Source organism: Miniopterus natalensis, chromosome 9 (genome assembly GCF_054644295.1).
Source record: "Miniopterus natalensis isolate mMinNat1 chromosome 9, mMinNat1.hap1, whole genome shotgun sequence".
In the NCBI taxonomy this organism is placed as follows: domain Eukaryota; kingdom Metazoa; phylum Chordata; class Mammalia; order Chiroptera; family Miniopteridae; genus Miniopterus; species Miniopterus natalensis.
Genome location: NC_142089.1, coordinates 73236356 through 73249933, shown reverse-complemented (window position 1 = coordinate 73249933; position 13578 = coordinate 73236356). Strand labels below are relative to the sequence as shown.

At 45.9% G+C, this 13578-nt stretch overlaps 1 protein-coding gene across 1 annotated transcript in view; it reads right to left on the bottom strand.

Moving 5' to 3' along the window:
* BLOC1S5 (biogenesis of lysosomal organelles complex 1 subunit 5) overlaps positions 1-10185 on the bottom strand; it is a 39453-nt gene extending 29268 nt beyond the window's left edge. The window contains exons 1-2 of the mRNA XM_016202432.2: positions 10071-10185; positions 4032-4114 (exon numbers count right to left, since the gene is read on the bottom strand). Of these exons, the coding sequence (XP_016057918.1) occupies positions 4032-4114; positions 10071-10185 (198 nt within the window). The remainder of the gene's footprint in view (positions 1-4031; positions 4115-10070) is intronic.
* Positions 10186-13578: the final 3393 nt, after the last annotated feature.

The following is a 13578-nucleotide window of genomic DNA, read 5'->3' as shown; positions in this document are numbered from 1 at the left end:
TTGAGCCCTTCAGAGACTATTCCTCAAGGACAATATAAGACTGCTTTGTGCACCTAAAGGTCGCCAGTTCAATTCTGAGTCAGGGCACATGCCCAGTTTCGGGCTCAATCCCGTGGGGGGGGGGGTGCAGGAGGCAGCCAATCGATGTTTTGCTCTCATGTCGATGTTTTTCTCTCTCTCTTCCTCTCCCTTCCTCTCTCTCTAGAAATCAATAACAATATTAAAAAAAAAAAAAAAAAAGAATGCCTTGCTTTGTGAAGGGTGGGTCTGTGTCTGTCTTATTCACCAATAGAGCATTAATTTCTGACATTCTGTCTCAACAAAGTAAGTGCTTAAGAAATTTACATAGCCTTGTATCTACCATACCCAGGGTGAGAATTTTATTCCTTAGTAAACATATTCCTCAGGTAACGCTTATGCCACTTGCTTAGCAAGTCCCTACTTTCCCTAAGACATTAAAAATTAAACCCAAATTCATAAAATTTATTGCAAATTCTGAATTAATATTTTTATTTGATTGTACCTGCTACCATTTTCTCTTAATAAGGTACCAACATTTGTCTAATATCTCTACACAAGGGATTTTTTAAAATGTTTCACTTAATCCTCTCAAAACTTCTACAGTATATATTATTGCTCCCATTTTTAAAATAAGGAAACTAGCCTCAGTAAAGAAAGTAATCATAACTAGTAAGAAGAGTGCCAGGATTTGAACTCAGATATATCAAACTCCAAGGCCCATGTTTTTTCTACTCTTCAACACAGCCTCCTCTCCAAAAAGTCTTAGAGGGCTTAACAATGCAGAATGCAGATACAGCTGTTCCTTGGTATAGTGGAGGGACCCCTTGACCCCAGATACCAAAATCCAAGGATACTCAAGTCCCCTACATGAAATGGCATACTATCTGCATATAACCAAAGCACATCCTCCTGTATCTGTATGTGTGTGTGTATGTATATATATGTATATATACATATATATATTTAAATATGTTTTTACTGATCTGAGAGAGAGGAAGGGAGAAGGAGAGAGATAAAAACAATGAGAGTCATTGATTGGCTGCCTCCTGTATACCCTCTACTGGGGATCAAGCCCACACCTGGGCATGTGCCCTGACAAGGGAACCTCGACCTCCTGGTTCCTAGGTCGAAGCTCAATCACTGAGCCATGCCAGCTGGGCCCTCCTATATACTTTATATCATTTCTAGATTATTTATAATAAATACCTAAACAATGTAAGTGCTTTATAAACAGTTGCTATACTGTATTATTTAGGAATAATGACAAGAAAAGAAGTCTTTACATGTTCAATACAGACACAATCATAGTAGGCCTAACTATATAATATACACTAACAACAATGTAACTTTTTTCCTGGATATTTTCAATTCCCAGATGCGGAACCCATGGCTACAGAGGGCCAACTGTAATTCCTCTCCTTTCGGACATGCTCCTGGCAACTATCTTCCATCCTAGTTAAAAGAGGTATTGGCTTCAACAGGAAGTGAGCTCTTGACTATAGCATATTCAGCAGCATAAATGTAACACTTCTTTCGAGACTCAGTTTCACAGAAAACTCCTACATTATTTAAAGAACACTGATATAAGTATAATGACACCTGTATTCTAGGGATAACTTAGCCACTAATTAGCTGCATGACTTTTCACACACAGTTTTCCATCTCTGGGCTCAATGTCTATGAAGTGAGGGAACTGAATTAGAGAATCCACCACTATTCCAAAATTCTATGCTTCTTTTAAAATAAAGTAGATCACCCTAGCCAGGTAGCTCAGTTGGTTAGAGTATCATCCCAATATGCCAAGGTTGCAGGTTCAATCTCGAGTCAGGGCATATACAAGAAGCAACCAATGACACATAAATAAGTAGAACAACAAATAGATGTCGCTCTCTCTCTTACTCCCTCCCTCCTTCCCTCTCACAAATCAATAAATAATATTAAAAGTAGATCTTTAAAGGTATATTTAAGAAAATTTTAATAATAATTATTCAGTATTTCAAATTAACCATACTGGAAAATTGATGACCTTATGACAAAGATGATTTACGACATCACCAAATGTCAGAAACCCAAGTTTTAGTCAAGCTCTGCTACTTGTTTTTCTGAATGATATTAAGCACCTACAATGCAGCAAACACTGTTTTAGGCATTTTGAATATAACAGAAAATAAAAAAGATAAGTACCTATTTTTGTGGTGCCTATATTCTAATGAAGCAAGACAGGTAATAAGTAGGTAACTAGAAAACTATCAGGCATTTATAAGAGCCTGTGGTAGGCAGGATTCTAAGATGGCCCCTGAGACCCCACTCCTAGTGTACACATACTTCCTCTGTTATTCAGTCATACCCTAATCTAGGTGCTGCTGTGAAGATACTCTGTAGATATACTTTAGGTCCCAAATCAGTTGACTTTAAAAAAGGAAGATGGGCCTGACTTAATCAGGTAAGTCCTTATTAGGGACTGGGCTCCCCCTGGCAAGCACAAGAGGGATTCCATGTGATGGAGATTCCACTGATGGCTTTGAAGATGGAGGGGGCCATGTGGCAAGGTATGTGAGTGGCCTCTAGGAGCTGAGAGGGGGCCCTGGCTGATAGCAAGCAAGGAAACTTCGTTCTACCATAGCAGAGAAGTGAGTCCTGCCACTATCACATGAATTAGGAAGAGAACACAGAGCCTCAAATAAGAATAAAGTCTGGCCAACACCTGGATCTTAGCTCTGAGAGCCTGAGCAGAGAACACAGACAGCTTTATTCTCACTATTCTAATTTAACCTCACTAAGGAATCAGTAATAATCTTTATCTAGTATGATAAGGGAATAGTCTCTGGGTCATTTTCTGTGTCCCACATTATTGTTCTCCCACAACAATAATATGATGAAGATAGCCAACAGCTATTCCCAGGTACCAGACAGTGTTCCAAATTACACACATACAGACGTGTGCGTGGTGCACATACACACCTTTAATCTTCACAACCACCCTTTGACATAGATATTATGCAGATTTTGAACAACAGAATCTACTGAACTAAAAAATGGTATCTAATGCTGCAGCTCTGTCTCTCAATCTTCACTGCTCTGTACCAAAGGCTTTTTGTAGTTTTAAATGCTTTATGAAAAGATTCTCTCCTTTTGGCAGGTTTAGACTTCCTGCTTGGTTAGAGTCTCATTTGAAAATAGAAAATCAACTTACACAGAATCACAAAATTGTTTGTGTAACACCATTTACCATCTATCCAAAAGTAGCTCGAGATGTTACTGTTTAATGCACAATGAACCAATTATGTTTGTGCAAAAGAACAGTAATGAGACAGGATGGCAGGTTGGTGCATCAGTATTGCTGCAACATAGCATACAAGGTAGGGAGGCAGATGGTTAAGCCAGAAAGGTGGGGAACAGGTCACAGAATGATGGTTAGACTTCATCCTGTAGATGGCGAATATTATCAAAGGGTTTTAAAAAGTGAAATAATGCCAGAGCACTCTGGCAGCGGAGTAAAGATCGGATTTGACTGGGTTGATAAAGGAGGCACACAAACCAGAAGGGTTATAGGGAATAGAGGTAACATTCAGAAGACTTAAGTCACCAAATATGGGCCCTAAAGGTGAGAGAATAGCTAAGGATAATTCTCATGTTTTAACTTGAGTGCTCTGGGTGGGTGCTGATGTCCCAACTGAGAAAAAATATATAGAAAATGGGTCTGGAAAACCTAGACCAATCATTCTTTAAAATCCTTTTTTCACTGTAACTCATAGTATAGATGAAAAAACTGAGATTGACAGACATTAAATATGCCAGAGTAGGCCACAGAACTTCACCCCAAGTCACCTGCTGCCTAGTCTTATGCTCCTTCCATTAATAGTAAAACTCTTAACAGAGTTTTACTTATGTAGGTTTTATGAACACATGAACAGAAATCAGAAATTTTAAAACTAGAGAATGTCCCATCCGTACCCGAACACACTAACAATTAGGGCAGTATTTTTACAAAATAAGTTTTAAATACTCACTTCAAATTCTTTCACAAAATAACGGGTTTCACCTTGAATAACTGGTCTGTGATCTAACAGCCTTGAGTGAATTTCTCCAAGATCTGTAAGACAAAATAAAATTCAGGATTAATCCACATTAAGTGGCACAATCTCTAGCTTGTTCTACTCTTTCTGTTTCCCATAAATGTATGAAGGTTAAAATCTAGTTTAGACAATGTGTCGAGTGGAAATCTAGTCCACTCCCAGTAAATTGAGACAAGTACTTTTGAGAGCAATTTGGCAATATCTAAGACAGCTGAAGACATGTATACCTAGCAATTTCATGCCTACCTATGTGCTCTAGAAAAACTCTTACCCAAATGAAAGAGACACTTACAAATGGTGTAATGTCAAAAGAAAAAAGGGACAACCTAAACATATTCATACAATGAAATACTATAAATCAGCAAGTAAAATGAATATACTAGTTACATTTTTTAATATGGATACAGTCCACAAATATAATGTTAATACACAAAAAAGGTTTCAGTAAAATAAAGCTATTTACATAAACTTTAAAAATATGCAAAATGATACTTCCTTTTTGGGATACAGACAGAAACAATAAAACTATAAAGAAATGTATGAGAATAATAAATAGCAAATTCAAGACAGTGGTTACCTTTAGAGGAGGGAGCACAATGCAATTAGAAGAAGATACACAGTGGTCTTTTAATGTTTATCTTTTAAGATGGGTGGTGAATGTTCATTATAAGTCTCTGTACTTTTTGATAGATTTGAAAGTCATAATTAAAGAAAAAAGTTCTGAATTTTAACTGTTTGGGATGAGTCATTATACTCATTCTACTTAGTAATAACTATATAGTTTAAGAGGTAAAGGTCAAAATTCCTGGAGGAGTTAAATTTCCATATAAGAACATGGACCATTTCACTCACTGGAATAATCTGTTCCTCAAATTTCTTACTTTTGCAGACATGCAATGGGACAAATTTCAGTTCTCTAATGAGTTTTACTGGGATACATTGTGAGAAGTATGCTAAGTAAAAATATATAAATAGAAGTACTACTTTTGCTTAAATCCTTCAATGGTTCATTACTTAGAACAGTTCTCTGAGGAGATACAAGGAATTCATTTTTTAAAAAATTCTACTTAAGTTTGGAAAACAGATAGATTCCTTTACCTCTGATCTTCTGGGAGTCAATAGCATACTGACACGAATTATGAATGCCCAAGTGAGGACTATGCTATGCAGAAATTTACAGGCCTTATTTGACAAGAGAACTTATTTGCAAAGAATATCTCAATAAACACCAGTGTCTGGCAAAAGGCTAAATTCCAAGCCTCCTCAGAAGCCACATAAGGGCCTCCACGGTCTGGCTCCAGCCTCATCTCCCCACCTGTCAGCAATTCTGAACTCCTTGCAGTTTTCTAAACACATCATGCTGCCCATGCATCCTTCCACAGTTCATACTGCTGCCACCACCTGGCATCACTCCTCACCTCCCCAATCCCTGCGCTCTTCCTTCGAAACTGCTCAGACATCGTGCTTCCTTGAAATTTTCATTAATTCTATCTAGCTTCCTCCTAGGTTTCCAGGAGTATTTCTACCGTATGTTCCCAAAGTACCCAGGGCATATATTTCCATCATACCACTTCCTGTACTGTCCTAAAATTATCTCTCCTCCAGCAAGTATCTCAGAGACCAAGTTATTTACATGTCCACAGTGCATATCTGAGCTAACATGTATTTTCCTATGTGACTAAGAAGTCATGAAGCTTTGTTGATTTTGTGAGATCTGTTTCTGTGGTCTGATATAATGGGAATTTAGTTAAGCTTTGGAGAAAGAATTCAATTCTGTTTAGACATGGACAATGATCACTTCTAAAACCATGACTGTGCTCCAGAATTTAAGATCGTAAAGATGGAGGGGGAAGGGGGATTCTGAAATACACATTACTATAGAAATTAAGCCACTAGTTTTGTTCTAACATTGTAACAACAAAACAAGAACATGATAATAATTCAGAGTTTGTAGGAGTTCCCAAGGATTATAAATAAACTCTCTGTAAATAAATGTAAGCTACAGATTTCCACACAGCTACACGGGAAGCATTCTTTTGTTGTCTGATATACAAGACAAAAGATACCATCTTTTGTTCTCTGAAGTTCATACTCTATTGTGGGAGTTAGACAAATATCCCTTCACACAAAAGACAGGATAATCACTTTAATGGAAGATCAATATGCTCTGTGACTATGGAACAAGGAGGAACACAGTGAATTGCAGCTCTCTCATTATCTAATAAAAGAAATTTTTTTCTCTGGTCCTAAATTTGGAGACCTTTGATGTAATATGTGGAGCTTTCTCTATCTTAAACAATTTACTGCATAGCAATTTTCCCTAATAAAACCCTTTGTCACCATCTAAATGTTATTCTTCTTCACAACGTATAAAATCGTGCTTTTCCATCCCTGCCTGTCTCACTAGGACTACATCAACAGTTGGTCACAGGTCTCTATAACCCACTCCATATAGTCAATTCTCATTATTTGCAGTAGTTATGTTTACAAAGTGGCCGTGAACACCGAACTAGAGAATACTGAGCCATTGCTCCTAAAATACAGGATTAGGTTCCTGCAAGCCTCTTGTGACATTTCTGTCAACCGAAACGCAATCTGTGTCATATAGGTTGTTTACCAAGATGCTTGTAAAACACACCAGCCTCAGTGTTGAAGATCTGCTCTTCCAGTAACACTTTTCCTGTATAACACTTAGCAGGTATTTTTAAAGTTCTTCTACAGCCTCCTGATCTGCAGAACCTGCTTCACAGGCAAGCCTAACATTTTTCACCCTGTACCACCTTTGAAAGTGCCAGCCAGCACTAGCCCAGAAGGGTTTCACATTTCTGTGACCCTTGGTAGCTGAACTATAAATTTTTTTGGCTTTCAGCTTTACACAGTGCTGTCCACTGCACTTGCTCTATCGGTCATCATCTCATAAATCCACAAATTTAGCTGCTTTTCCATTGCTTCACTACACACCATAAATGTTACCTTGGCACTTTCTGAAGTGGTCTTACATACAGATTGGTGAATTTTCCTCTTTTTTCTGGATTGCTGATTAACACTGAACTCACAGCAAACAGCACTGTATGTAACTCATACTTCACAGAAACTTCTCTAATACAGGTATTTTCTAAGGCACATCACACAGCTTGCTTGTTCTTGCAGCCACTTCAGCACTATACCTGGAAACCACTTTAAACAGCAAAATCGCCAACAAAAATTACAAAAATGTGAAAAACATGGCACTAAATAGAGAGCAAAAAGGACACCTGTTTATGGTATGAGGGCTGAAACAAAAAGCAGAGTGTTGCGAAAGAGCACACACAGGGCAACTAAAATTTTTCTCTATGTGGGAATGACTGAAAGCACCACCAATATTGATTTTGGAGTTATGAATTTATCTCAGCAAACAGGCAAATTCACAAATATGAAATCCACAAGATGAGGACCACTACTCTCTGAGCGCTCTACTTAAAATACAAATCTAATCACATGATTCTCATACTTATTATTGGATAGTTTACAACACTGAAGAAAAAGTCTTCTATGGTCTGATTTCCACCAAACTCCACCTCTCTCAGACTCACTGTAGCAATATGTAAAGTTACCCAGACACACTGGGCAGTTTCAGGCCTCCATGCCTTTGCTCATGCTGTTCCAAACTAAGTTCAAAACACTCTGGCCCTCTTTTAACTGCTAATACTTTATTTCTCAAGACTCAGATCAGATACTCCATCCTCAGGAACCCCTCCTGTCTCTCAGTACCCACCTCTAACACCCGCCCCCGGGCTAGAAACCCTCAAAGGTCCAGGCATAAGTACTGAAATAATTTATTTATATGTTTCCGTTTCACTAGACTCTGGCAACAGAATTAAACAAATATCTGTTCACAACTGACAGTCTTCAAATAAGATGAACTAAAAATAGATTTCTTCAGAATGAAAAGAACAAATGGTTCCATTGAAAAAGCCAAGGAAGTTCAGACATATTTTCAATTACACCTCAATTTTGGATTGACTTGAAAAAACTTCCTTTGAATTATCTTTTTTTTAAAGTAAATTAAAATTAAAGACTTCTGTACATGAAAGGATACAATCAACAGTGTGAAAAGGCAACCCATGGAGTGGGAGAAAATATATGCAAATCATGTATCTGAAAAGGGGTTAATATCCAGAATATATAAAAAACTCCTACAACTCGAAACAAAACAAGACCCCCAAATTATTTGACTTAAAAATGGGCAAAGGACTCAAACAGACATTTCTTCAAAGCAGCTTTACAAATAGCTAATAAGCACATAAAAATATGATGAACATCACTATTCATTAGGGAAATGAAAACCAAAGCTACAAGATACGACGTCATACCCATTAGGAGGAACTAGCAAGGAAACAGAAAATAAGTCTTAGTGAGGGTGTGGAGAAATTGGAACACTAGTGTACTATTAGTGAGAATGTAAAATCACAGAGCTCCTATGGAAAACAATATGGTGATTGCTCAAAAAATTAAAAAACAGAATTGTCTTTAATCCAGCAATTCCAGTTTTGGGCATATATTCAAAAAAACTGAAAGCAGGGACTCAAACATAATTTGCATACCCACTGTTCACAGCAGCATCATTCACAATAACCAAAAAGGAGAAGCAATAGGCGTGTTCATCCACAGATAAATGGATACACAAAATGTGGTATATGTACAATAAATATATCATATACATATATCATATATATAAAATATATATACATATACAATAGAATATTACTTAGTTTTAAAAAAGAAATTCTGACATATGCTACAACATGGATGAACCTTGAGGACATTGGGTCAAATAAGCCAATCACAAAACGATAAATGCTATGATTACACTTACATAAAGTACCTAGAGTAGTCCCATTCAGAAACGGAACAGAATGGCGGTTGCCTGGGGATTTGGGGAGCTAGTATTTAACGGGTACACGCTTTCAGTTTGTGAAGATGGAAAAGTTACGTGGGTGGATGGTGCTGACAGTTGCACAGTGTGGGTGTAGTAATGCCACTGACTGTACACTTAAAATGATTTATAAGATAAATTCTGTTACATGTATTTTACTACAACTAAAAAAATTAAGTAGTTCACTAAGATTACACATATTAACAATGGATAAGGGCACCCACACACCACTCCCGCGCTCCTCATGAGATTTGAGAGAGAACCTGAAGTCTGGAAACAGCCGCGGCCAGCTGCGCTGCGGCCGCGCACGGCCGCGAACAGATGCGGTCACCGTGACCCAGGCGGCGTGGAGGGGCGCCGCTCCAGGGCTTCCGCAGCGTGGCGGGCGGCGGGGCACACAGCGCAGGGACCGGGCAAAGACCGACCGGCGACGAGAAACTGGCAGACACGCTGCTGCAGGAAACAGGGTGCCGTGAGCTTTGGGTTCTGTGAGAATCCAGGCTGCAAGCCTCTTGCTCAAAGCACACAGGAAAAATGGAGGACCGTGCAGGTGCATGGAGCTTAGTGCTGGAAGACGCTTTCGTCCGTCATCCCACCCACGCCTCGGCCCGGCCCGGGGGCAGACGGGGCTGGAGAGCGGGGAAAGCGACGGGACCAGAGTCACAGGGCTCCCGAGCCGCCCGCCCGGAGGCGCAGCCCCGCCCACTCCCAGTCCCGGGTTCTCCGCATTACCGGGGCGTCGCGAGGCCGCGTCCAGAGGCCCCGCGCCCAGGGGTCCCGGGCCTGGGGAGGGGGCGAGGCGGCGGCCCGGAGGCTCACGGCCCAGGTACATTTTTTCCCTCGAGGAAGGACGAGAGATCGGGTTTGTAGTTACTGGGGGCACCCGGCGCAGAGAACTGGGGGAGTGAGGGGGGACGGGCCACAACCCCGCTCCCCGAGCCTCCCCCCTAACCCCCAACCGGGGGCCGGTCTGCGGCACCGCCGCGGGTCCGAGGGCGCCGCCTGGGAGGTGAGGCCGCCCTGGCGCCCGCCAGCGCCGGGTCCCTACCACTCCGTACCCTTGATAATGAGGTGCGCTGGCGAGCCCGCCGTCCCTAGCGAGTCCCTCTTCCTGTGGCCGCCGCCCGCGGCGGCCTCACTAGCAGCAGCAGTCTCCGTTCCTCCGCCACTCATCCCGACCAGCTCCGCCCACCGCGGCCGCGCTGCGCCTGCGCGAACTGGCTCCGTCCCCTTCGCGGGCTCGCGCTTTGTCGTCATCAAAGGGCGTCGGGGCCGAGTCTACCCACGGTGAGGCCCCCAAGGCCCCCGTAGCGGCGCTGGGGTGTGGGCGGGAAGAAGCCGACGCCGCCATGCTGGGTCCGGGCGGTGCTGCGCCAAGGGCCTGGAAGGTCCGCTGAGCTCTACTCTTGCTCCCCGAGCCCGCTGGCATTTATTGTGATTTAGAGAGTTGGGGGAGAGGGGATACAGTCGCCCAATAATATTAATAATAGTCCTATACATATATTATGTGTATTAGGACCTTCCGCCAGTATTTTGTAAAGCATGTTGAGTTACATGCATGGCCACGTTTGGTCACCATAGCAATTTGGAGACACAGTTTTATCATTTCTTGCTAACAAATGAAAAAACAGGATTAGAGGTTAAGTAATTTGCCCAAATCACTTATCACGCCCATTCGTGCCCAGGTGAAGAAAAAAAAAATCTGTTTTTTTGTATTTACAAAATTTCAACCAGTTGTTCGATGGGCTGAGATAAAGTGCTTGTCATTACCGACGGCCGGTTCGCTAGGCTGCGTTTCCTGGCTCTGGGCCTGAAGAGACGCCTGCGGCTGCCGTCCGTCCAGCCGCTCGCTGCGCGCTCCCTGAGGCGGGCGCCGGCCCTCAGCGCGGACCCCGCCTGTCCCCACGAGTCCTCCTGTCTGTCCTCAGCACGTCCTCCCGCCTGTCCCCGGCCGCCTCCCGCCCGTCCCCGCGCGTCCTCCCGCCTGTCCCCGCCCGTCCTCCCGCCTGTCCCCGCCCGTCCTCCCGCCTGTCCCCGCACGTCCTCCCGCCTGTCCCCAGCACGCCCTCCCGCCCGTCCCCGCCCGTCCTCCCGCCCGTCCCCGCCCGTCCTCCCGCCCGTCCCCGCACGTCCTCCCGCCCGTCCCCGCACGTCCTCCCGCCCGTCCCCAGCACGTCCTCCCGCCCGTCCCCGCGCGTCCTCCCGCCCGTCCCCAGCACGTCCTCCCGCCCGTCCCCGCCCGTCCTCCCGCCCGTCCCCAGCACGTCCTCCCGCCCGTCCCCGCACGTCCTCCCGCCCGTCCCCAGCACGTCCTCCCGCCCGTCCCCGCCCGTCCTCCCGCCCGTCCCCAGCACGTCCTCCCGCCCGTCCCCAGCACGTCCTCCCGCCCGTCCCCGCGCGTCCTCCCGCCCGTCCCCAGCACGTCCTCCCGCCTGTCCCCGCCCGTCCTCCCGCCCGTCCCCAGCACGTCCTCCCGCCTGTCCCCGCACGTCCTCCCGCCTGTCCCCAGCACGTCCTCCCGCCCGTCCCCGCCCGTCCTCCCGCCCGTCCCCAGCACGGCCTCCCGCCCGTCCCCGCCCGTCCTCCCGCCTGTCCCCGGCACGTCCTCCCATCTGTCCCCGGTATGTCCTCCCGCCCGTCCCCGCCCGTCCTCCCACCCGTCCCCGGCACGTCCTCCCATCTGTCCCCGGTATGTCCTCCCGCCCGTCCCCGCCCGTCCTCCCGCCCGTCCCCGGCACGTCCTCCCATCTGTCCCCGGTATGTCCTCCCGCCCGTCCCCGCCCGTCCCCGGCACGTCCTCCCATCTGTCCCCGGTATGTCCTCCCGCCCGTCCCCGCCCGGCCTCCCGCCCGTCCCCGCCCGTCCTCCCGCCCGTCCCCAGCACGGACCCGCCGTGGCCCGCTCGGTCCAGGGGGTTTGCTAAGCGCCCCTCTTCCTGTACCCCCTCCCCTCCTCTCCCTGCACAGCCCTTACCCTCGGGTCCTCCCGTTCGGCGCCGAGGAAGGAACACGAAGGCGCGGTTACCGCGCGGGGCCTATAAAGGACGCGGGGAGGGGCCGCCCGCGGGACAGTGCGGTGGGGTGGCCAGGACGCCGGGGAGGCCGCGCGTGCCGAGGCCGGAGATGAGATGTCGGCCCCGTGGGGGGGGGGGGGACTCGGGGGTTTCTGGCAGAGGAAATAGGGCGGAAAGCAAAAAGGCAGAAGGCGAATTAATAAATACATGTCAGTGTGGTTACCGGCAGGCTGCCGGGCCCGGCTGCTAGCCTCCCCAGCCGTCCTTTCACTTCCCGGCGTGAGCTCCACCCCCTGGAACGCACCCCGATTTCTGAAAGCCCCCGTCCTCCCGTCGCTGGGCCTGTTCTTGCCCTTCCTCCTCCTCCCGGCGGGGCTTCGTGGTGCCTTCGAACCCGAGAACCTCCGGAGGCTTCCTATGCACAGCGAGGCTCAGTGCTCCAATTCCCGCGGCTGTAAACGGGCAGGTGCTGGGTCCCGCCTCCCCAGCTCTGCTTCGGCAGTCCTGGGGCTGCCGCCTGCCCCGGCCAGCGGCTGATGCCTAGAGACAGGTGAGAGAAGAGCTCTGGGTGCAGAGGCTGAGGCTCCAGCGGGACTGGGCCCCGATTCCGGCCCTGCCACTCGCCCGCAGCTCCTTTTCTGTAAAATGGCGATGAAATTTGCATCTTTGAAGGTGGTTGTGGTGACTTAAAGAAGAGGATACCTGTAAAGCACTTAGTACAATGCCTGGCACATAGTAAATGCTCAATAAATGTTATCATGACAGACCCTTCCTCTGTTTCCTTTTATAGTCCTGTATAGTCTGCCCTCATTCTTCCAATCTGCCTTTACCACCCGCCACTGTAACATATTGTACTTGTTTAGCACTTCACAATTTATAAAATGCTGCCACATATTGTATGTCATATGTCTCTGAAGCTCATGAATCTAGTTGAAGTAGATCATAAAATATCCATTTTTCAGATGAGTAAACTGGGAGCCAGAGAATAAGGGAGAGTCTCTGAAGATGGCTGCAATGATCCCTTCCCTCCCTGTACACACAGGCAGAATGCGGCTCCTCCCATCAAAATATGGGCTTTGTTTCCCCTCCCCTTGAATTTGGATGGGCCTTGTGACTTGCTGTCACCAATAGAACACGGTGGGAAAAGTGCTGTGCCTTCACACCACCGGCAGTTTCTGCTTCTCTCTCGTCAGGAAGTCTAGGCTACCCTGCTGCAGTGAGAACATCGTGTAGAGAAGGACTAGGCGATGAGACGTCGCCTGTAGCAAGACGCTTTGTAGGTGAGAGCTGGGGCACCCTAGCTGTCAGCACCAAGGTCCCCCATGTGTAAAGGGGGCCTTCTTGGAGCTTTCAGCTCAGCCATCAGCCAGCTGAATGCGGACACATGAATTGCAGGGAAGCCAGAAAACTGCCCAATCAATCCACAGTATTGGAGAGAAAAAATATTTTTGTTTTAATCCACTAAGTTGTGTGTGTACCTATTTAAATTATCGCCCCCTCTCATAGAAAGGATTTAAATGGACTGACAATGATCCGTGTACTCCCACAAGATG